Source organism: Carcharodon carcharias, chromosome 1, assembly GCF_017639515.1.
Source record: "Carcharodon carcharias isolate sCarCar2 chromosome 1, sCarCar2.pri, whole genome shotgun sequence".
NCBI classification, from domain to species: Eukaryota; Metazoa; Chordata; class Chondrichthyes; order Lamniformes; family Lamnidae; genus Carcharodon; species Carcharodon carcharias.
In genome coordinates, this window is record NC_054467.1 from 13617556 (window position 1) to 13641999 (window position 24444).

The following is a 24444-nucleotide window of genomic DNA, read 5'->3' on the forward strand; positions in this document are numbered from 1 at the left end:
CTGTTCTTTGAAAGTGTGTCATGAGATCTTTTATGTCCTCCTGAGAGGGCAAACGGGACCCGGAAGTCAGCAGCTGCAGCAATACAGCATTCCCTCAATGTAGGCCAAGTTTTGTGCTCAAATCCTTGGGGGAGAATATTCTCCCCGTCGAGAGGGCGGTTAGGGAGTGGACGTGGGTGGACGAGCAGTGTGCCGCCATTTTGCATGGGTGGGCCAATTAAGACCCGCCCAGTGTGATGTGCACCCGAAAGCGCTCAGCGCTACCTGTGCAGGTGGGGGAGGGGGGGGGAGGAGGGAGACTCAGGGCCTGAGACGCTTGCGCGTGAGGCACAGAGCTGCCTCAGGGAGATTAATTTAAGAATAAAACATTGCAGCAAAGAAAAGAAAAATTACTCAGACATCTCCCCTCATGTGACGATGTCATGTTTATGTATTTTAATAAAAAATTTTATTTAATTTATAAAGACTTCATAGAACTTCATCCTGCCCGTGGATGAGGTTTCATGAGAAATGCGAAGGCCACCTGGGCTCTTTGCTTGCCCACCTGCCTTAAGGTCAGTTCAATTAGGTAATTAATGGTCTTAACAGGCCTTTGACAGTTCGGCGGGCACGCAGCCAACTCTGGTGTGCGCCCGCCAAACTGGAGATTGGAATGACACGCGGTGATGTCGGGAAGATTCTGGCCCTGGAGTGAGATGTGAATCCACAACATTCTAACTGAGAAGTGAGAATGCTATCACTGAGCCATTGCTGCCATATGTGGGCTTAAAGTGGTTTAATGTAGATAGTTACTTAAACAAAGACAGAGCAATTTTAGTGATGTAGTCAGGCAGGCACTGTGGCTATTGCATATCCCTAGGTCCAAGCGCTCCTTGGGTTAAGGAAATAAAAAACGGTGTGAGGACAGAGTGAGTGTTAATTAACATTTTATTGTGTTTATTTAAATTCCAATTTCAGTGCAGTAAATAAATAATTTGAGGCATGGCGGGGTTGCTCATACCCATCGTGTGCACTTCCTGTACCATGTGGGGATTCCAGGACCCTACCCATGTCCTGGACAACTACATGTGCAGTAAGTGCCACCAAATGGAAACATTCGAGCGCTGTATCTTGGAACTTGAGGAGCAGCTGGTGTCACTGAGGAGCATTCGTGAGGATGAGAGCTACGTGGATAGCACATTTCAGAAAGTGGTCACCCTGCAGCTTATGAAGGAGCAGGCAGAGAGGGACTGGGTGGCCCTCAGACAGACAACAAAGGCAAGGCAGGTGGCGCAGCAGACTCCTGGGAACATCCCACTTTCTAACTGGCACTCAGCTCTGAGTACCAATGGGGGAGAGGGGTCCCCTAGAGAGAGAGAGAGAGTGAGAGTCATGACCAGAGCACCATGGGTGGCTCAGCTGTGCAGGGGGGTGGAAGAGAAAAGGCAGGAGAGCAGTAGTGGTAGGGGACTCTACAGTTAGGGAAAGAGACAGGCGCTTCTGTGGTCGCAAACATGATTTCAGGATGGTATATTGCTTCCCTGGTGCAAGGGTCATGGATATCACCGAGCAGCTTCAGAGCATTCTGGAGAGTGAGGGTGCACAGCCAGAGGTCGTGGTTCACATTAGCACCAATGAAAAGGGATGAGGTCCTGCAGGCTGAGTTCAAGGGAGTTAGAAAAGAGATTTGCAAGCAGGATCTCAAAGGTAATAACCTCTGGGTTACTTCCAAGGTCATGTGCTAGTGAGTATGGACATAGGAGAATAAGCCAGATGAATGCATATCTGGAGAGATGGTACAGAAGGGAAAGCTTCAGGTTTCTGGGGCACTGGGACTAGATCTGGGGAAGGTAGGATTTGTACAAGCCAGATGGTCTATACGTGAATGGTATATACCATCCTGGTCTATACCAGGTTGAATGTCCTTGTAGGGAGATTTGCTAGTGTTGTTGGGGAGGGGTTAAACTGGATTGGCAGGGGATGGGAGCCTGAGGGCAATTTCAGAGCAGGGAGCGGGAGACAGAAAATTAGCGGGTGACTCTGAAAGACAGAAGAAGCACAGGTTAAAAGGGTTACAGCACAGGAATTTGGCAATGTTAAAAGGTACTTATTTAAATGCAAGGAGTATAGCAAAGAAAGCCGATGAGCTAAGGGCACAGATAGACACATGAGAGCATGATTTCATTGGCTTGAAGGGGGACAAAAATGACAGCTCAACATCCCTGGATATAGGGTTTTCAGGCAGGATAGAGTGGGGGCTAAAAAAGATGGGGGTGTAGCATTATTGGTTAAAAAATCAATTATAGCTGTGAGGAGCTAAATGATATACTAAATGAATCATTGAATGAGCTATTTGGGTTAGGCTCAGGAATAAAAAGGGGACAGCCACAGTAGTAGGTGTACTATAGACCCCCAAATAGTGAGAGGCAGATAGAAGAGCAAATATGTAGGCAAATTTCTGAGTGCAAAAGCAATAGGGCAATAATAGTTGGGGACTTCAAACTACCCTAATATCAGTTGAGATACGAACAGTGTAATAGGCACAGAGGGCACAGAATTCTTGAACTGTTTTGAAGGGAATTTTGTTAGCCAGCACATAACAAGCCCAATGAGAGAAGGTATAATTCTAGATTTAGTTTTAGGAAATGAAGCTGGGCAAGTGGATTAAGTAGCAGTGGGGGACCATTTTGGCGATAGTGACGATAATACAGTTGGATTTAGTATAATTATGGAAAAGGATACAGATGGAACAGGAGTAAGAGTTTTAAATTGGAGAAAGACAAATTTTACAAAGCTGTGTGAGGGGATCTGGTGAAAGTGGATTGGTTACAGATACTTGAAGGGAAATCAGCGACAGATCTGTGGGAGGCATTCAAAAGCAAGATTCTACAAGCATAATGTAAACATGTCCCCACAAAGAAAAAGGATGGTACTGTCAAATCTAGAGCCCCCTGGTTATCTAGAAGCACACAAGATGAGATAAAACAGAAAAAGAAAGCTTATGACAGTCACAAAAAAACTTAATACTGTAGAAAGCCTAGAGGAGTATAGAAAGTACAGGGATGAAGCAAAAAAGGTAATTAAGAAAGCAAAGAGAGGGTATGAAAAAATATCGGCAGGTAAACTCAAAGAAAACCCAAAGATATTTTACCAGTACAAGATGAGCAAGAGGATAACTAAGGAAAGGGCAGGCCTGTCAGAGATGCACATGGTAACTTGTGCACTGATGCTGAAGAGGCAGGGTTCTCATTGGGTATTTTGTTTCTGTCTTCATGAAGGAGAGGGATGATGCAGACATTCTAGTTAAAGAGGAGGAGTGTGAAATACTTGATACAATAAGGATAGTACTGAAGAGAATACAAAGAGCAAGTACTGAAGAGACTAACGTCCTTGAAGGTAGATAAGTCACCAGGGCCGGATGGATTGTATCCCAGGCTATTAAAGGAAGCCAGGGAGGAAATAGCGGACGCCCTGAGGGCCATTTTCCAATCCTCACTAGATACAGGCGAGGTACCAGAGGACAGGGGGTCTGCGAACGTTGTACCATTATTTAAAAGGGGTGCAAGCGATAAACCAAATTATTATAGGCCAGTCAGTCTGACTGTGCTGGTGGGCAAATTATTACTATCAACTCTGAGAGACAGGAAAAGCTTTCACTTAGAAAGGAGCGGGTTAATCGGGGTAGTCAGCATGGTTTTGTTAGGGAACGTTGTGTCTTACTAATTCAATCGAATTTTTTGAGGAAATAATGAGGAGGATTGATGAGGGTGGTGCAGTGGATGTTGTCTAAATGGGTTTCAGTAAGGCATTTGACAAGGTCCCATATTGCAGACTGATCAGGAAAGTAAAAGCCCATGGGATACAAGGGAATGTGGCGAGTTGGATCCAAAATTGGCTTAGCGACAGGAGAGAAAGGATGTTGGTTAATGGATATTTTTGCGCATGGAAAAACTGTTCCCAGTGACATTCCACAGGACTCAGTGGTGATTCCCATGCTGTTTGTTGTACATGTTAATGATTCGGACTTAAATGTGGGAGGCATGATTGGGAAATTTGCAGATGACACAAAAATTGGCCATGTAGTTGATAGTTGAAAGGATAGCTGTTGTCTCCAGAATTATGTCAATGGTTTGATTGAGTGGGTGGAAAAGTGGCAGACGGAATTCAATCTAGGGAAGTGTGGGGTAATACATTTGGGGAGGGTAAACAAAGCAATAAGTGTGAGCCTATTGAGAGGGGTAGAGGAAATGGGAGACCTTGGTGTGCATGTCCACAGGTCCCTGAAGGTGGCAGGACAGGTGGACAAGATGGTTAAAAAAAGCATATGGAATGCTTTCCTTTGTTGGACATAGAATGCAAAAGTAGGAATGCAATGATGGAACTGTATAAAACGCTGGTTAAGCCACAAGTGAACTTTTGTGTTCAGTTCTGGTCGCCACATTACAGGGAGGAGATAATTGCTCTGGAGAGAGTACAGAGGAGATTTACAAGAATGTTGCCAGGGCTTGAAAATTGCAGCTATGAGGATAGATTGGATAGGCTGAGGTTGTTTTCCTTGGAACAGAAGAAGCTGAGGGGGTGACCTGATTGAGATGTACAAGATTATGAGGGGCCTAGATAGAGTAGTCAGGGATACCCTGTTTCCCCTAGTGGAGAGGTCAATTACCAGGGGGTACAGATTTGAAGTGATTAGTAGGAGGATTAGAGGGGACATGAGGAAAATCTTCTTCGCTCAGAGGGTGGTGGGTGTTTGGAATTCGCTGCCTGGTTTGGTGCTGGAGGCAGAAACCCTCAACTCATTTAAAAGATACCTGAAGGGCTTTAACCTGCAAGGCTACAGACCAGGGCCAGAATATTGCCGTCAGCCTGTGGGGCGAGACTGACACGCCCGATGTGCAAAATAACGCATGATGACATCGGGCGTGTGTCCCGACATCATCACGCGTCATTTAGGTCTTTCATTCGGCAGGTGCATGCCAGTGGCCTGGTCTGGCCTCGGTCCTCCTACTAATCACCTTAAATCTGTACCCCCGGTAACTGACCTCTCCACTAGGAGAAACAGGGCATCCCTGTAATGTGGTGACCAGAACTGTGCACAAAATTTGCTGTGGCCTAACCAGCGTTTTATACAGTTCCATCATTGCATTCCTACTTTTGCATTCTATACCTTGTCCAACAAAGGAAAGCATTCCATATGCTTTCTTTACCACCTTATCCACCTGTCCTGCCACATTCAGGGACCTGTGGACATGCACACCAAGGTCTCTCACTTCCTCTACCCCTTTCAATATGCTCCCACTTATTGCTTTGTTTACCCTCCCCAAATGCATTACCTCACACTTCTCTAGGTTGAATTCCGTCTGCCACTTTTCCACCCATTAAGGCCATAAAAAAAACCAATTCAAGCTGTTACCAACACTAACCGTCCAGCCTTAAGGTTATTGGGCAGGCAAAGAGGCCCAAGCGGCCTTCGCATTTTTCAGGAAACCTCATCCACGGGCGGGATGAGGTGTCCTGAGGGTTTTATAAAATTATTAATTAATTTTTGCACAGTTCGCAAACATGTCCCAAGCTGATGTGACACTGTCACATGATGGGACATGTTTAAATAATTTTTTTCATCCTTTATTACAAAATTTCGCTCTCAACTTAATCTGCTTCACCCGCACGTGCGAAAGAGCGCAGGCCCCCGATCTCCCTCCTCCCCCCGTCCCTACAGGTAGCGCTGTACGCATAATCAGCTCTGTGCCTGCCCCTGCCTGCTCCTGCCCAGCCCACCCACCATAGTTAAATTTCTGGCCCAGGTTGGATTAGAATAGGCAGCTAGTTTTTTATTTTTTATTTTTTGGCTGGCACAGACATGATGGGCTGAATGGCCCCTTTCTATGTCAGAACCTTTCTATGGTTCTATAGTTCTAAGTGTACGCCATTCTCATTGACAGGCCCCTGGACATGCACTAGTGTTAAACTGGTGTTACTATCACATATACAAGATCCCAAGTTGTTTCATGTGTTATTGGACTGAATGAATTCTATTCAGCAATTGAGGAGGATAGAAACCGATAGCCTTCAATGTATCTATTACACTGTAGTTGCTCAAGAATTTTCTGCCATGTTGAAACAATTAAATCTGAGGTTCTCATTGAGTCACAGAGTAATGTTTTGTGAACCACAATTGTAAACACAAAAAAAGGTTTACTAGACTAATGCCAGGAATGGGCAGATTGTCTTGTGTGGAAAGTTTGGACAGGAACTTAGAAGACTGAGAGGTGACTTGATTGAAACCTTTAAGATCTTGAGGGGTCTTGACAGGGTGAGTGTGGAGAGGATGTTTCCTCTTGTGGGAGAATCTAGAACTAGGGGTCATGGTTTAAAAATAAGGGGTCGCTCAATTAAGACAGAGATGAGGAGAAATTTTTTCTCTCAGAGAGTTGTAAGTCAAAAGACAGTGAAAGCAGAGTCTTTGAATATTTTTAAGGAGAGCTAGATAGATTCTTGATTACAAGGGAGTGAAATGTTATCAGGGATAGGCAGGAGGTTACAGTCAGACCAACCATGATATTATTGTGTGGAAGAGGCGGATTGACGTACTGAATGACCTATTCCTGCTCTATGTTTGTATGTTTGTATTTAATTAAGAGAACCATTGTGACGTCCTTGCTCTTAAAAATCATAAGTGGAAATAAATAAGGGCAAGTCAAGGAGCCAAAACAGATCCAGCTCTAGGATATCTGGCTCAGCACAAAATGAAATAGGAAGACAAAGTACTTGAGGTTAAGGGTGGTGGAATACAAAAGGGAGGAAGATGATTCAACAGTGTAGAGTGTAGGTCAGACCCCATCTGGAGTGCTGCATTCAAGTTTTGGGCGCTGCACCCCAGGAAGGATGTAGTGTAGGGAAAGGAAAAACCAATGGAACTTGGAAATGAAAGGTACTAGTAAAACTTGTCCAAACTGGTCTTGTATATCTTAAAATGGAACTCCAGTATTACTGGTGCCAGTATTATTGATGTTAACTGGGATTTGACAGTTTTGAACTTTTTTTTCCCACAACTGTAGCTAAATGTCTAAAAGGAGGATTCATCACACGATTTTCCCCTAAGCCATTAGTCGGCCAGCACATCCATCCTTGTGACACATTGCCTTCAATGCCAGTTGGAAGGCAAAAAGATTTATTACCCAATTGGATGATGTTTGAGTGTCGGCCAAAAAGCCTTTTTCCCCCCATTTTCAATATTTTTATATCTGGTGAAGAGAAATCTTCAAACAAAATTACTTTTTTTCTCCCATGTCCCGATGATTTCTCTCCAGGGTTGCATACAGCAGTGTTCTGGAGGTTGATCTTCAATTCCTGGAGACTCCTGGAGTATTGGCAACCCTAAGGAGTGTAACACGCATTCACCAGAATGATATCGTGGCTTAAATGATTAAAGTATAAGGACAGGTTGCATAACCTGAACTTTTAATTGTTGTGTATTGCACTGAGTAACACTAAAACATGCCCAATGTCAGGCAGCCGTTATTAAACTAACTTTATTTACCCTTCCCCTACAGAGAAGGCAATGTAACAAAATGTTCAGCTCTTGCAATAGACTGCGTTCTTCCCCTGAGTTTAAGAAGATTAAGGGACAATCTTATCAAGGTGTTAAAAATGTTAAAGGTAGATGAGTAAATACGAAGAAACTATTTCCTCTAGTGGGGGAAATCCAGAACAATTAAGAGGAGCATAATAAGCTGGCTATTCAGCAGTGAAATCAGGAACCGTCTTTTCACACAACAGGTAGTGAAAATCTGGAACTCACTGTGGCAAAAAGCTGGATTTAGTTAAGGATATAGAGGAATATGGAACAAACATGGGTGAATGGAGAAGAAAAGAGTTGACGTTTCGAGTCCTCATGACCCTTAGAAGGGTCATGAGGACTCGAAACGTCAACTCTTTTCTTCTCCGCCGATGCTGCCAGACCTGCTGAGTTTTTCCAGGTAATTCTGTTTTTGTTTTGGATTTCCAGCATCCGCAGTTTTTTTGTTTTTATGGGTGAATGGAGTTGAGCTGTGGAATAGGCTCGAGAGGCAGAAACGGTCTAATCATGTTCCGATAGTGCCATATTCTTGGTTGTTTACTGTCTATGAATATAAATAATGTAGCCCACAATAGCTCGTTGAGAATCCTTCATTCTTTCAGTGCAGGTTTAGCAGGTTCCATTTTCAATCAGAAGACCACAATACTACAGTTCAGTTAGATGCCCCAAACATAAGCAATTGGAGACATAATTTAAGGCATACAACACTTTTATCATCCTTGGGACATCTCAAAGTGCTTCACATGCAATGAACTAATCTTATGGGGGGTTGCTGTTTATTTGGTTGCGTCTTTACAACACTCCTTACGAGAAAATTCCTGGATGAGCGAGTTCCTTTAAGTAGCGTGCCAGCGTTTTCACTAAAATATATAAGAGGAACATCTACTCCCACTGCGGAATCACCTCTCAAGGATCGTGGATTGGGGGAGACGGTGGGGTAGTGGGTAATGTCGCTGGGCTAGTAATCCAAAGGTAATTCAATCGCTAATTCATTTTCTTCCCTTCATTTGTGAGTGATTTTCTCATCGCCTGACCTGCACATATTCGGAGGGCAGGAATTTCTTCCCCAGATTTCACCACCCCGTTGTCAGGCTCACGATGGGTTCAGAACCCCACATTCTGAGGGAACTGCCACTCACCTGTGATTTCCCCCAGATTGGTCAATTAATTAGTGGGTGGGTTTGCCATCCAATTAAGGACAGGGGGTGGGGTTCTTGAAGCTGGAGGGCCAATAGGAGGCGCTCTATAAGCAGCAGCAAGATGCCGTGGCAGGTACGTGAAGAAGAGGGTGCCCCAGGATGGAGACATCCTCTCTCCAAATCTAAAGCCAAAGAAGGCCTCTGCAGCTGGGCCACCACTTTTGTGGGAGAGGATGGCAATGTGACTGCCACTGAACCCAATCAGGCAGGGAGGGAGGACATCTCAGCTGCCTGGAGCGCTAACCTGCTGCTGCCTGCCCCTCCTCCCAGTCTTCCACCAGGAGGCCATCTCAAGGCAGCTACACTCTTCCCCACTGCCTCCTGGAGCCTGGAGGCCAACTTGTTAAAAAGTAGCCCGGCCGCAACACCCACCCCTCCCTCTCCCGCATCCCGCGTCCGGGTAAATGGCCTGGAGACGAGATGCAGGCCAACAAATTCTGTGCCCAGATGCCTCCTGCCCGCCCCTCTCAAGGGCTTTGAATTTAGCCCCCTCAGGCTCTGACTGGGTGAAGGCACGTTTATTGGCAGGCCCCCTGCGAATGCTGCTCAGATCTGCCTTCAACCTCAAGGCCTCCCTTCTTCTTTCTGGGGTAGGGAATAAGCTTCTGAATGCAGTCCCCCTCAACGCCTCGACTGAGATATGGGGCAGATAACTGGAAGGACCGTGCCAGGCATTATCGCAAGGCACCTCTGCCATGTCACCAAGAGAATACAGAAAACTGTCTTCACTGCCTTAACTAATGTCAGCTTTCCAGTAACCCTAGGCTTTGGCTCAAGGATAGACTTCCTGCCCATTGAATGTGAACAGGACTGCTGTAGCCCATTTCCTCTACTGGGTTTAGTTCTGATACTTTGGCTCCCAAATCTGCATTTTGGCCGTTTGCTGTTCCTCCTTCAGCTCTGTGCCAGCTTCCTGACAGTAAGGAGCCAAACCCTGGTCTATTTCAGGCAGCAGTTATGGTAACAAGGAGTAATAAGCCTGGGAGTGAATTCCAACATGTTCGTGAAATTCCTTGGAACTCATGAGGGTCACACTGCAGGTGCAGCTATGGGAGACAGAGGTGGCTGGGCTGGGGAGGGAGATGCTGCCGTTATCATTTTCATCACTGTATACTCTGATCGGGGAAACTAGCAGCTGCTATGGCAACAGTGAATCTATTCCTAAACAAAGCCATTGTGGGGCTGTTTGTGTCCATATTCCTTCATATTTTTAGACACCTTTTAGCAACTTTTTTTTTTTGCTTTTATCAAGATGAAAAGTAGGCAATGGAAGCCCTGACCATTATAGGGACCACAATAATCCCAGTTCAGGACACTTATAGGGAAAAAAACACAAAGCAAAGTCGTTTGTCCCAGCTTTCCTTTGTGCTAAATATAGTGCAATTTTAAATGTGTTTAGAAAAAAATAAAAAAATAGGAGGAAAAACCAGTAAAACTTTGGAAATGACTGGTACGGTCCGAACTGGTATTATATACTTTAAAGGCTGCATTTGCTGCCAGTTGTTTGCTGATGACTGGCCACGGCTGTCATATTTATTGGAGGCAATGTGCAGATGTGCAGTCACCACTGGCCCTGGCAGCAGGAGGAGAGAATGTTGTGAATTTCTATCCTGGACTGACACCGATGGACTTTGGAAATTCCTTTTACAGAGGGGCCCACGGAAGGATTTGCAGATGGGAAACTAAAATCCTTTCCTCGTGGGATATTTTACTGCCAGTCATGTTGGTGAGTGTTCCTAAAATCTCTCCTGCTGTCTGCAAACCCTTCCCTCGCTCCCTGAGCTCCAGGCTGCAGGCTCCAGCTGTGATATCATTGGATTTCCGACTATGCACGGACCAGAGCGCATGCCTTGATCAGCATCGGCTGCCATCTTGCGTGGCCATATTGCATTGGCAGAGGACACACTGTGCCTTAAAATGGGACTCCAGTTCAGATCAGCCACCAGTCACTTCCAGGTTTTATTGGTTTTCCCTTATGGGAACCCTCCCCCCGCAGTGTATCTTAACATCTACTTCAGAACAGCAGTGTCAATGCCAGGTTGTGAACTTCTATCTGTAAGTGAGATGAACTATTTAGTGCTGGTTGGTGTTGTCTTATAGCCGGTTTTATGCTGTGTACTGAGTTTAAACAGAGGCCATCAGAAGGAGGAGGCTCTCTGCGATTATTACGGCCAATCAGAAGCCAGTTTACTAGCCAATCACGTAACCAAGTTTCTCAAATATTTCCTACTACAGTAACATTTTTAACCCTTCAGATGGCACAAGGAACTTTACTAACCAATTAAAATGGAAAATTAAGAGGAGATGGGTTAACATAAGAACTTAATGAGGTTCTATCTGTAAAGATTTTGAGGTAGATCTTGATTTTATTTAATAAAGTAAAACAGGCAATAGGAATGTGCCAGACTGTTAAAGTCAACATAAACAAAAATTGTGTGAGATGTCAATCAGACTGCTAATTGTCTATTTATTGCTTTGCAGTATTGTGTAGTGTTGGGATCTATCCCAATCAGTACCATGTAATCCTGCTAATTGATTTAACTAGCTTCACCACCCACCAACCCCGCAATCAACTCAATTAGGTTTACACCCCTGTTGACATTCCAAGACTTGTTCTCATGTTTTGTATTCATCTCACCTGGCGATGTACTAATTTTTGGTCCGTTACAGCCTAAACTCCTCCTTGAACCAGCATGTTCCCGGGTACATCTCGACAAGCTGCACAAAGGCTTCACAACTGCACAGTAAAACGCAGTCCAAAATCTATACATTGGATCATTCTATAGGTGGGTCCTTCACAAATTCGTCCCACTATTTATAAATTTACACCGAGTTTAGGAACAGCAGCTTTCCTCTATAAACTTGAGATCTGAGTGCTGTGGCCTGTTGACCTGCACACACAATCACACTTCGATTTTTTTTTCAACAGGATGGAAAGGTCCATCCTGACTTGGAAGTACAACGACATTCCATCACTGTCACTGGGTAAAATCCTGGAACTCCCTCTCTAACAGTGCTGTGGGTGTACCTACACCAGCGTTTCAAGAAGGCAGCTCACCACCACCTTCTCAAAGGCAATTACAGTTGGGCAAAATAGTCTGGCCTTGTCAGAATGACCCCATCCCATGAATGAGTTTAAAAAATGCGCAGATAGGAAGATATTCAGTGGCATTGGATAAACCAAATTCTGACCTCACCGCTTGGGACTTTTACCAGTACTGAATTCCACAATTCCTCCTATTTTTCTACAAAGCCCGTAGATCATTGACCTTGTTCACCGCTAATTTGCTGTTTGACCTTCTGAAGGAGCAGCCACCAGTACCTCAGTGTGCACCCTCCCAGTCTCAAATTTGAATTTGGATGGAAAAGATCTCTTAGCACGGTCGCATAGCTCTACAGGAACCAGTGGGAAGAGAGGGTGGAATCGTCTGGCCAGGTTGGTGGCTGCCATCATGGCGAGCGTGAGTGAACAGTAGGTCAAGAAGGCCAAAAATTGGATTCACACTGTCGTGAAACCAGTTTGCAATCGTCCGCCCGCGAGAGTGTGAGCGAGGTGCATGACAGCCCAAATGGGAAAGATGCCAGGCGTGCGTGCGTGTGTGCTGACTGGAGCCATGGACGGTATGAAGAAGCTATCTCCAGAGGAGATGAGGTTCGATGGAGATGGGAGGGCGTGTGTGAGAGAGTGAGTGGTGATGTCCCTTGAGCTGGCAGTGAGTGAGATGTCAGTGAATGTGTGATGGTCATGTGAGTTTGGAGTCATGAAATGGTTACTCTGGCGCCACAGATGAGATCATTCATCTGTTTTCTACACTGGATGGCCGACCTCTTGTGTGCAGCATTGGCACTGACCACCTCTGCCACCGCCTCCCAAGCCAGAGCGGAGAGACTGATGGGTCTCCTGCAGCCAGAGCGGGGGTAGAGGACACTGCGGTGGGCCTGCACAGCGTCCGGAAGGTGTCACTGAATCGGGGGTGGTGGGGGGGTGGGGGGGGGGGGGGTGCGGCGGCTGCACTTGTCTTGACTTTTGGGGCCATGTTTACACTGGAGCAATCCTGGGCTGCAAGCATTGAGAGCTGTACGCCCGGCTGCAGTTTAAATAGGGCGCCCAACATGATGAAGCAGTGAGGTAACGTCGTGGTGAGGCAAATCGGAGGCCGCCCGCCAGCGACCCGGTGTGTTTCCTGTGACGGCATAACTTATGAGGTGGGAAGGGGATGGTACGGAGTGATAACCCGCCCATTGCAGCCGGCGGGTGAAACGTCTTCTTGCATTGCTCACGACCACACTTAGTACAAATCTGGGATGATTCGGCCCAGAAAGACAGAGAATTTTGAATCTCGCTTAAACTGCCAGGGGTATATCGAGGATTCGCATAATGTGAGGTGGTGACTAACAATCGTCCAAAGCTGCTTAAAACCTGGCACGCAGCTAGCCCATACTAAACACCAGCCATCGGTGCGATATAACTATACACCTCATTCGATTGGCATTCACCAAAGATAACTCAGGCTTCGACAGCATGTGGTGTGAATCTAAAAGGAAAGGTGTCTTGCGTGGGTGTTTGAATATAGTAATCTTGCTCAGAGGAATGATAAAGGTTCTTCTCCCATAGCTGTGGCATGTCGGGTATTTTACCGCGGCCACTAATCTTCATTAGCTAATGGAATCTTGGCAGTGACGGCATTCTGCACACAGAATATTTCAACACTAAAACCAGCGACACAAATAGAAACAGAATCAGATAGGTGCCTCTGCCTGATGCTTTTGCCAAGGATAGATTTATTTTTGAAAAGAGGCTGCAGCCAGTTACTGGCTTTATATCAACATTATTCTTAATTCTTTAAGTTCCCTCGAGGTGTGGGGAATGAAGAATTGAAAGCTCCTGCTGGACTAAAGTGCGGTTCGTTTCTCCTCCCTTTTCACACCCTTTCACCCTCTTTGCTTCAGAGAAACTGTCGGTGCCTTTTCCAATTCAGGGACTTTTGAGTCGTCCATGCTACCTTCATATGACAGCGTCAGTGGAAGCACTCTCACCTCTGAGTAGGAAGGTTGTGGGTTCAAGCCTCCAGAGAAGTTCCAGAGAGCTTGAGTATGGCTTCTAGGTCGACTCGTCAAAGTAATGCTGCTTCGGAGATGCCCAGTTTTGGATGAGCGTTTAGACTGAGGCCTCACCTGCTGTCCCAGATGGAGATGAAAGAACCCAAAACACTATTTCAGGGACGAGCTGGGGCCAATATATGTACAGGCAGATGTTACAGTTCACTTAGGGAGTCCAAATAGCTGTGCTGCCACGCATGTTGTAGCTCGGAACTATGGATAGTGATGGTAGAGGATCTAATGTCCTTCTCCATCACATGGCTGACCAGGAATCTCTCCTGCTCTTACCGCCTGCCATCGGCGTGTGTTGGAAGGATTTGCAGGTTGATACTCAACCTGTTTGGCTGCGTTATGAATGCATCTTCCTTGACCATCAAGTTCTGGGGTGGGACTTGAATCTGGAGCTTCTGGCTTGAACGATATCCACTGCGCCACAAGATTCCCCATGATACACATACATGGACACAAACACATGCACACACATACATGCACATACATACATGCACACACTCACATACGCGCACTATAGGCTCTGGAATGGTTCCTGCAGATTGGAAAGTGGCAAATGTAACCCCTCTATTTAAGAAAAGAGAGAGAGAAAGAAAATGGGGAGCTACAGGCCCGTCAGCCCAACATCAATAGTAGGGAAAATGCTTGAACTGATCACAGAGCATGTAACTTAGAAAGTAATGTTAGGATTGGGCAGAGTCAATATGAATTTATGAAAGGGAAATCATGTTCACCAAACTTGTTGGAGATTTTTGAGGATATAACTAGCAGAATAGATAGGGGGGCACTGGTGGATGTGGTTCATTTAGATTTTCAGAAAGCTTTTGACAAGATCCCACACAAGAGGTTAGTAACAAAATTAGAGCACATTGGATTGGGGGGTATATAATGACATGGATTGAAAACTGGTTAATAGACTGAAAACAGAGAGTAAGAGTATATGGGTTATTTTCAGATTGGCAGTGACTAGTGGGGTACCACAAGGATCAGTGGTTGGGCCCCTGCTATTCACAATATATATCAATGATTTGGATGTGGGGAGTAATTGCAATAATTCTAAGTTTGCAGATGACACAAAACCAGGTAGAATTATGAGTTGTGAGGAGAATGCAAAGACACTTCAAGGGGATGTGGAGAAGCCAACTGAGTGAGCAAAACATTGGCAGGTGGAATACAAGGTGGAGAAATGCGAGGTTATCCACTTTGGTAGGAAAACAGAAATACAGAATATTTCTGAAATGGTGAGAGGCTGGGAAGTACTGAACTTCAAAGGGACTTGGGTGTCTTTGTTGATGAGTCACTGAAAGCTAACTTGCAGATACAGCAAGCAATTAAGAAGGCAAATGGTGTGTTGGCCTTTATTACAAGAGGTTTTGAGTATAGGAGTAACGATGTCTTATTGAAATTATATAGGGCCTTTGTGAAACCGCACCTGGAGTATTTCATGCAGTTTTCATCTCCTTACCTAAGGAAAGATATACTTGCCATAGAGGGAGTGCAACAAAGGTTCATTAAATTAATTGGATGAAGAGTCATACGGACTCTGTCTTTGTCTCCACGGATGCTGTCAGACCTGCTGAGTTTTTCCAGCAATTTTTGTTTTTGTTTCATTAAATTAATTGCTGGGATGGTGGGATTGTCTTATGAGGAATGATTAAATAGACTGGGCCTTTATTGTCTGGAGTTTAGAAGAATGAAAGTTGATCTCGATCAAATATATAAAATTCTTTCAGGGCTTGACAGGGTAGATGCAAGAAGTATATTTCTGCTGGCTGGGGGGTCTAGAACCAAGGGACAGTCTCAGAATAAGGGGTAGGCCATTTAGGACCGAGTTTAGGATGGGGGTGAATCTTTGGAATTCTCTGTCCCATAGGGCTGTTCAAGACTGAGATCGATAGTTTTCTACATATTAAAAACATCAAGGTATGTGGGGACAGTGCAGGAAAATGGTATTGAAATAGGAGATCAGCCATTAATTGGTGGAGTGGGCTCAAAGGGTCAACTCCTGCTCCAATTTCTTATGCTCAAATGCTGTGCACGTTACATGTGACCTGTAATGTGCATAAATAGGAAACAGGAGAAGGTTAAGTGGTTGGTGTGACATTAGCATGAGACCATAGGAGACACAATGAGAGAAATCAAAGGCATTTATGGGCCACAATGTGTGAAAAGCTGAGGGATGAGGCAGATAGAAATGGAAGCAGGAACATCTGAATAGGCTTCAAAGACCCAGGAGCCTTGGAGAAGAGAGAAGTAGGTGGAACTGTTTGAAACTTCATCCTGCCCCGCCCAGTTGTTTTCAAAGGTGCAGTCACTCCTTATTGATGGGGAAATGATATCACAGAACCCGTTACAGCAAACAACAGTCTAACAGAAAAGTAAAGGAAAGTTTTGAAGATCTGTGTTTTTCAGCCAGATCTGCTTGGGACAGTGAAAGGGGCAAGTGTGAGTAAAACAATGGAAAGTTCTGTACCTGCCTCGATCACCAGTTTCTTGTAGGACCGTGTGAACATGATTAGTCTTAAGTTGCATCTAACAGCTCTTCATTCATTTTGCAGTCCCCCGGCAGCCAGGAGGGAACGGAGCACTATTTGGCCCTTTTGACATTGAGAAGGGAATTACTGCGGAGGAGAATGATGCAGGGGACGACCAAGGTACCTATTCTGATCCTGTCACTCATGCTGTGTTTGGACTTGGCAAGGCTCCAACTATGTGAAATAAAAGCTCGCGAAAATGTGGAGGGGTTTTATCGTTTTGGGTTCCCTTCTCTTTCATTCCTCTTCCCTCCGTTTGTTCAAACTAATCCTTGTAGGAGTCACATTTCAGCTGTGGATTGGATGAATCCCTTGACTTTTGCCACTGATTGGGCAGTGGCTAATTTGACAGGTGAACCTATTTTTTTGGTGGTGAAGTCGAATGGAGAACTTTATTAATATGAGGTTACAAACGTCTGTTATCAGAATGTCCATCACCATTTCAGAATGGGGCAAATTTATTCCTGTTTCTTTTCTTTCTTTTCTTGACACGCTTAACAGCTGACTTTTGATACTGGGAGTAAGTTTCTGGTACTTTAACTGTCACACTCTGGGCAGAATTTAATGCCCTCTCTGAGGCAGGCCCAGAGGCAAGGGTGAGGAGGACATTTAATTGGGTGGGAGGGTGGCTGCTGGGAGCTCTGTCCTCGTTGGTAGGCACTCAGTGCCTGATCAAGGGAGCCGGCATTGGGAAGGTGGGTGGTTGGGCAGGGTGGGGGAGGAGGAGGGGAGGGGGCGCTGAAATCCGCTCCCCTGCACTTGCTGGCAACCCCGCTGCCCCCCACCCCATCCCCGTGACCTCCATTCTGCTCTCTCTCACCTTTGCCTGGTCCCTCGCTGATTGTGGGCCTCTGGTGGGTGCACTGCTGGTAGCAACCACTCTTCCCCTGCTGGTACTATTGACAATGAGGAGCTCACAGAAGGTAGGACTTCTGCCCCCCTGGTCCTTGAGCCTGGGGGAGGCCCACTGATGGCCGCTTAAGTGCCTGATCAGCACTGAATATGGTGGGGCTCCCCCAAGGGAGGTGACACAGGGCTCTTGGCAGCTCTGCACCCAATGCATGAGACCCTCATCTCCTGGATTAAATTCCACCCTCTGCCTCAGTAAATTCCTGACACTTTTGTTCCCTCAGTAAGCCCCTTTGCACTGTCCACACTCTCAGTAAATTTCTGCTGAATCTCACTCTTTCTCACTCAATTATTGCCACTGTGTCCTTGCCATTGATAAGGGGTCCTGCTCTGCCACATTTGTGAAGGCAAAGGATGAGCCCCAAAATGTCAGACCGATAGCGAGCCTGTTAAAGCCACCAATAAGCAATAAGTTAAAAGCAAAATACTGCAGATGCTGGAAACCTAGAACAAAAACAAAAATAACTGGAAAAACTCAGCAGGTCTGACAGCATCTGCGGAGAGAAACACAGTTAACATTTCGAGTCCGTATGACTCTTCAACAGAACTAAGTAAAAATAGAAAAGAGGTGAAATATAAGCTGGTTTAAGGGGGGGTGGGACAGGTAGAGCTGGATAGAGGGCCAGTGATAGGTGGAGATTGCCAAAAGATGTCATAGACAAAAGGACAAAGAGGTGTTGACGGTGGTGATATTAGCTAAGATAATAATAGATAAGATAAATAAGCAGCAAGTGCTTCCTTAGCTGTCCAAGGGTGACTGGAGTTAACGGCTGGTATTTTTGTGCTTTATTGGCAGACATTTTGATAAACAGCTGCAACTTTGACCACGGAATGTGTGGGTGGACCCAGGAGAAAGAATCAGGAGTTCACTGGGACCGAGTCCCGGTCCCATCAGGTAATCAGAATGATTGAACTTCTGGAACATTTTATCGCGCACACCTCAAATACATTATATCCGAGTGACTATAACAACAACTTGTGTTTATTTAGCACCTTCATTGCAGAAAATTACCCAAAGGCTCTTCACTGGAATGTAACCAGATAAAAGTTTACACCAAACTAAACCAAGCAGGAGATATTATGAGGGGGCAACAGAAAGCACGATCAAAGAGATTTGAGGAAGATCTTGAAGGAGGATAGGGTGACAGAGAGGAGGATCGCTGCAGAGCCCTGAATTCTAGAGCTTAAGCATTTAGACAACTGAATGCATGGCCGCCATTGGTGGGCAAAAGGTTTTGTGCTGCATAAACTGGAGGTATGCCGATTATCTCACAGGGTTTCAGGGCTGGAGGTTACAGAGTGGCAGGGGAGGCACAGGCTATGGAGGGACCTGAACACAAGGATGAAAAGGTTAAAATGGAGGCTATTATCATACCATACAACCTGAGCTCAATGAAAAAACATCAAGTGAATGGAAAAACTAAAAAATGGACTTTAAAGTTCTTGCTAATAAAGTAACCGGGGCCTCTCTGTGAGGGACCTGAGTCAGTGGTGATGCTCACAGGTGCTGGAAAACGCCAAGTGCCACATTGCTTGGACTGATTCCAAGCTCTCAGACAGCATTTAAAGGGAAGTCACATGGGTGACGTTCCTGCAACCTGGCCTTCCCTTAAGCAGCAAGTTTATCCAGGCTTCCCAGGTCTGTGTTTTCACTGCCTGTGCTGACTGGATCCTCAGAACTGGCTCAAAGAGCGCAAGAAACTGAGGCCCTTTTTTGCCTCCTGTCTATTTCAACATTTAAAGCATCTTGTTCAAAAATGAACTGCCGTCCTTATGTAGTCTGGTCTATATGTGACTCCAGGCCCACACATCAACATTGTTGACTCTTAACTGCCCCCCGGCAAGCTTGTCAGCTGGAAATTAATGAAGGGCAATGAATGCTGGTCCATTCTGGGTGTTGGGCACATAATCTGGGCTGACACCCTCGTGAAGTATTGAGGGAGTGCTACACTGTTGGTGTTGCCCTCTTTTGGGTAAGGTGTTAAATTGCAGCCACAGTTACCCTCTCACATGGATAGAAAAGATCCCACGGCACTATTTCGAAGATAAGCAGTAGAGTTTTCTCTGGCGTTCTAGCTAATATTTATCCCTCAAGTGCCTTCACTAAAACATGATTCTGCTGTGCGTAAATTGGCTGATGTGTGTACCTACATTACAACAGTGACTACACTTCAAAAACACCTCATTAGCTGCTTGGCACTTCAGAACATCCTGAAGTCATGAAAGACGCTATATAAATGCAGGTCATTCCTTCCCACCTCCCTGCTGCTCTCCCTTTATTACTGTAGCTGATGGGTTGGATTGATCCTTGTTGAAGGTTTACAAGTGGGGAATCTGTGTTCCAACAGTGGGATGTTGGAACGTCCTTGACGGCACTGCACGGGAGGGAAGCTATTACTTAAACAGGTATTCAGAACCAATTAACTGAGACAGCAGGAGTCTAATGAGGGCAGGCACTGAGGGGAGTGAGAATCGCAGACAAATCTGGATGATTGACAACCTTTCCAGCATCTGAGCTTCCAGCTACATAGCCTCTCCCCAACATGACACAGACGCTGACAAATGGGAACCAGGAAAAGGTCAATATTCCCCATTAGAGAGTATTGCTTGGATAACAACCTCAGTGCTTCCTAAATATACCCGTGTGCTCACAGTAGCACCATAGACAGAAGGCCTCGATTATTGATTTAAAGAGCCATATGTTCCACATGATTATAATAACAACATCCACATGGAGATTTCAACAGTGATATCCTTTGACATGATTGCCTTTGTAGCTGAGAGATCAATTCTATCACAACAGTAAATGGAAGAGGCTTTTTTTTCTATTTGCTCATTAAGACATGAGATGGTCTGTTTTTCCCTTTTGGTACACAGTCAGTGAAGCCTCCCAAATGGCACATTTTACAGTTTGGACACAGCTCCAAACTCCCATCTCTGGTCATTATCACCTTGCTGTTTGGGGGAGCTTGCTGTGCGCAAATTGCCCACCACATTTCCTACATCACAACATTGACTACATTCCAAAAGTACTTGATTGGCTGTAAAGTGCTTTGAGATGTTTGGTGATAGTGAAAGGCGCAACATAAGTGCAAGTCTGTCTTTTTATTTTAGCTTACAACAGAGAAGGCTGAGTGAAGACCGGATAGAAGTCTTAAAACTATGAAGAGGTTTGACAGGTTAGGCGTAAAGAAGATATTCCCACTTTGCAGGAATCCGTAACTAGGGATTATGAATATATTAAATTCAATAAGGAATTTAAAGGAGAGATGGACACTCCTGCACAGAGAGAAATGTTTACCATATCGGCTAACATGGGGACCAGGAGAGGAAGTTGAAAATAGGGCCTAGGAAGCAGGAAGTGGGTCCCATGGGCAAGATGAAATTGGAGAAGGCATGAGGTGAGGCAGGAGAGAATCAAGAGAATGATGCGACTTCAGGGCTAAGGTTAGGAGAGGGAAAAGCTTTAGAGGAAGATTGGTCCAGTGGGCTAGTGGAAAGGAGGGACGCAGAAGAGGCAGCTGATCAGATGGTGTCAATCTCATCGAATTCCACGAACTCCTCACACTTAATGTTTGGAGGTGAGGCTGGAGGAGGCAGGAGAAAGGAGTTTGAAAAGCTGTCTTTCAGTACAGAAAAGAAGCCAGGGAGGTTTTCTTTGCATTTGATCCTGGGAAAGTGAGCAGTTTTAGCAGACGAGAGTGGGACCCGAGAATGTTTATGTGGCTCAACCAGATCTGGTGAATGGTTAAACCAGTTGTCCGCCACATCCTTTCAAATCTGTGTCCCTTAGACTTAAGGGAGTGGAGATGAGGGATGTACAAGAGGGAATGGTCAGAGTGAGAGAGAGTAATGGTTTACTACCACATGGAGTGGTTGAGGTGAATCAAGGAGATGCATTAAAGGGAAAGCTAGAGAAACACATGAGGGAGAAAGGAATAGAAGGCTATACTGAGAGGGGGTAGATGATGTAAGTTGGAAGGGGCATGTGTGGAGCCTATACACTGGCAAAGTCCTGTTAGGCTGAATGGCCTGATTCTGTGCTGCAACTTCTGTGCAATTACACTTAAATAGAAAAGCCATTTCTTTCTAAAAAGCTGCATATTTTGTGTCACTAAATTCCAAATTTGGACCTTGTGTTCTGTTCTGGAATGTTCTGATGCAAGCCCACATGCCACCATTCGCGATCAACAAACATGGGCGTGGTGAGCACTGGTAACAATTATCTTGTTAACCATGGAAAGTTATTGCCAGAATTACATAAGGAACTTGCAGCACTTCAAAAATAATTGTAGGCGCATTCCATTGCTGACTACTGTTGTCAATTAGTGATGTGGAATTGCGAACTGTTGTATCAGACCTGGAATGTTGGAATATACAGCACAGAAGGAGACCAGTTGCGCCTGTGCTGACTCTATGAAAGACTTATTCACTGAGACTCACACACTCAGTCTTCCCCCATAACCCCTTTCAAGTAAATATTCGGTCGCTTTTGAAAATTATTATTGAATTTGCTTCCGTCATCTTTCAGGAAGTGCATTCCAGATCATAACATCTCGCTGTATAAGAAAAATCCTTCTCATCTCTGCCACGGTCCTTTTTGCCAATTTTTACAATGACTACACTTCAGAAGTACTTCATTAGCTGTAGAGAACTTTGGGGACACCCTTAAGGTGTGAAAGGCACTATGTAAATTCAAGTCTTTCCTCTCATTTTAAATCTGTGTCCTGTGGTTACTGACCAAGATGTGTGTGTTTTTCAAAGTTGGGAACTGCTCCTCCTTGCGAAGGTGGGTGTAGTTCATACTTTGAAAAAAAAAAACAATGCAATCATCTCCACTTTCTCATTTAGCAAAGACTGTTCTACCCAGGACTATTTAAAATTGACCAGTAGGACTGCTCCAGTTAAATGCTATACATCCAATAATATCACTGCAAGTAACTACCTCAAGGTGGGGGTAGAGTGCGGGCACCGTGAGTAAAGTGTTATCACAGATGATCTATTTCAACTCAAAATCGCTCTCTTCTATGATACAAGTTACATCCCGTGGAGCCCACAACAACAATAACTTGGGTTTTTACAGCTCCTTTAACTCAGTAAAACTGTCCCAAGTTGCTGCACATGAGCATTATCAATCAAAATTTAACACTGAGCTGCATTAAACAATATTAGGACAGGTGATCTAAAGTTTGGTCAAAGAGTTAGGTATTAAGGAGCTTCTTAAAAGTAAATAGAGGGAGAGAGATAGAGAGGCAGAGAGGTTTAGGGAGGGAATTCCAGAACTTGGGTCCTAGGCAGCTGAAGGCCCAGCTGCCATGTCATAGCAGTGAGAATTGTGGAATGTGGAAGAATCCAGAAATAGTGGAGTGCAGAGATCTCAGAGTGCTATAGGGCTGGAGGAGGCTTCTAGAGACAGGGAGGGGTGAAACTATGGAGGGGTTTGAAAACAAGATTGAGAAATTAAATCGAGGTGTTTCTGGACCGAAAGCCAACGTAAGTCAGAGAACAAGGGTACTAGGCAATATTCAGGCTAAGCTAAGCTAAGCACACACATGGCCATACAACAGCAAGGAAGGTATTGTGCAAGCTTTGTGCCGTATTAAACATTATGCCTGCAGGGCTGTGCAATAAAGATACCATGCAATTGAAAAACTGGCCACACATACAGCAACAAAATTTTTCAAAGAACATTAGTGTGAGCTAAGATATTGACTGGATGAGCTGAAGTTTACAGAGGGTGCAAGATGGGAGGCTTGCCATGTCTAGAGTTAACAAAGACAGGCCTTGAATGTGGCCAGGAAGCAGAGGCAGGCAGTCATAGCGCCCCCCCCCCCCCCCCACCCCCACCCGCCCCAACACCTGAAAGATCCCACGTAACCTTGGCCTGTGGATGGCTGTTTTAGGCAGAGTTCTCTTTAGGCCGTGGGGTCATTCAGTTCCTGACACCCTTCATCCCTGAGTCATAAAGTTGTGACTTAAGCACAAAATCTAGGTTGGCGCACCCACTGCAGTACTGAGGGAGTGCTGCACTGTCTGAGGTGCTGCCTTACAGACAAGATGCTAAACTGTGCCTGCCCTCTGAGAACGAAATAAAAGACCCCATGGCATTATCTGAAGAAGAGCCAGAGGGTTCTCCCCAGTGTCCTGGCCAATATTTAGCCCCTGACCAACATCACTAAAACAAATGATCATATTGCTGTTTGTGGGATTAGCTGTGTGCTATTCGACTACATTACAACAGTGACTACGCTTCAAAAGTAGTTCATTGGCTGTAAAGTGCTTTGGGACATCCGGAGATGCTACAGAAAGGCATGTTCTTTCCAGAGTGTGATCAGATTTTGGGTTGCAATGTTGAATGGCCCCAATCTTGCAGCCCTTTCATTGCAGCCTGGACTCCTTGTCCAATTAACTCTATTGGTTGTTATTTTAGGTCACAGTTGGTATTTGACTCTTCTCGGTTCTGTTGACAAACCGAGGGAGGTGGCCCACCTTGCCCTTGCGCTGGGCCAATCGGCACATCCAAGCAACCTCTGCCTCACCTTCAAGCACAAACTGTCTGGAGACTCCGTCGGCAAGATCCAGGTGTTTGTGAAGAGGAACGGCCATTACGGGCATATCCTGTGGGAGAGGAACAGAGGGCACGGCTGGAGGACCAGTCGGTTCACACTGAAAGGACCAGGTCTTGAGAATGTGAGTATTGTTGGATTTAATAGGAACGCGACTTTAAAATACAGACTGGCCATTCCAACAGTTGCTCCATGAATGGCGGTCACTCTGCAATTCCTCGGGGTGCTTTCATCAGGCACAAATTCTTCGATGTGCCAGTCATGTCAGCTCTAGCCCCAAGGCAAGGAGACCCTTTCTCAAATTCTAGGGTTGGGGGTAATTTTCAGAGCTGTGGGGGGGTGGGGTGGAGGGAGAGGCATTTCGCCTGCCTTGAGCCACCAGCCGGAGTGTCAGATTGGCTGTCAATACAATGGTGGGCTGCGGGGGCCAAGAATGTTCTTCCTTTTGGTTCTTCTGCTCCCAGTGGAGCAGTCCAGTGGCTTCAGGAAGATAATTGATTCCACCACAGATCATTTAAATTTCCCTCCTAAAGGTCCAAAGCTTGTTAAGGTCCCTTGTGGAAATTCAG

The 24444-nt window shown here is 45.4% G+C and overlaps 1 protein-coding gene across 2 annotated transcripts in view; it reads left to right on the plus strand.

Moving 5' to 3' along the window:
- npnta (nephronectin a) overlaps nt 1–24444 on the plus strand; it is a 63073-nt gene that overhangs the window by 32161 nt on the left and 6468 nt on the right. For both annotated transcript variants that reach the window (XM_041184686.1, XM_041184695.1), the window contains 3 exons: nt 16425–16520; nt 18106–18204; nt 23740–23999. In XM_041184686.1, the coding sequence (XP_041040620.1) occupies nt 16425–16520; nt 18106–18204; nt 23740–23999 (455 nt within the window). The remainder of the gene's footprint in view (nt 1–16424; nt 16521–18105; nt 18205–23739; nt 24000–24444) is intronic.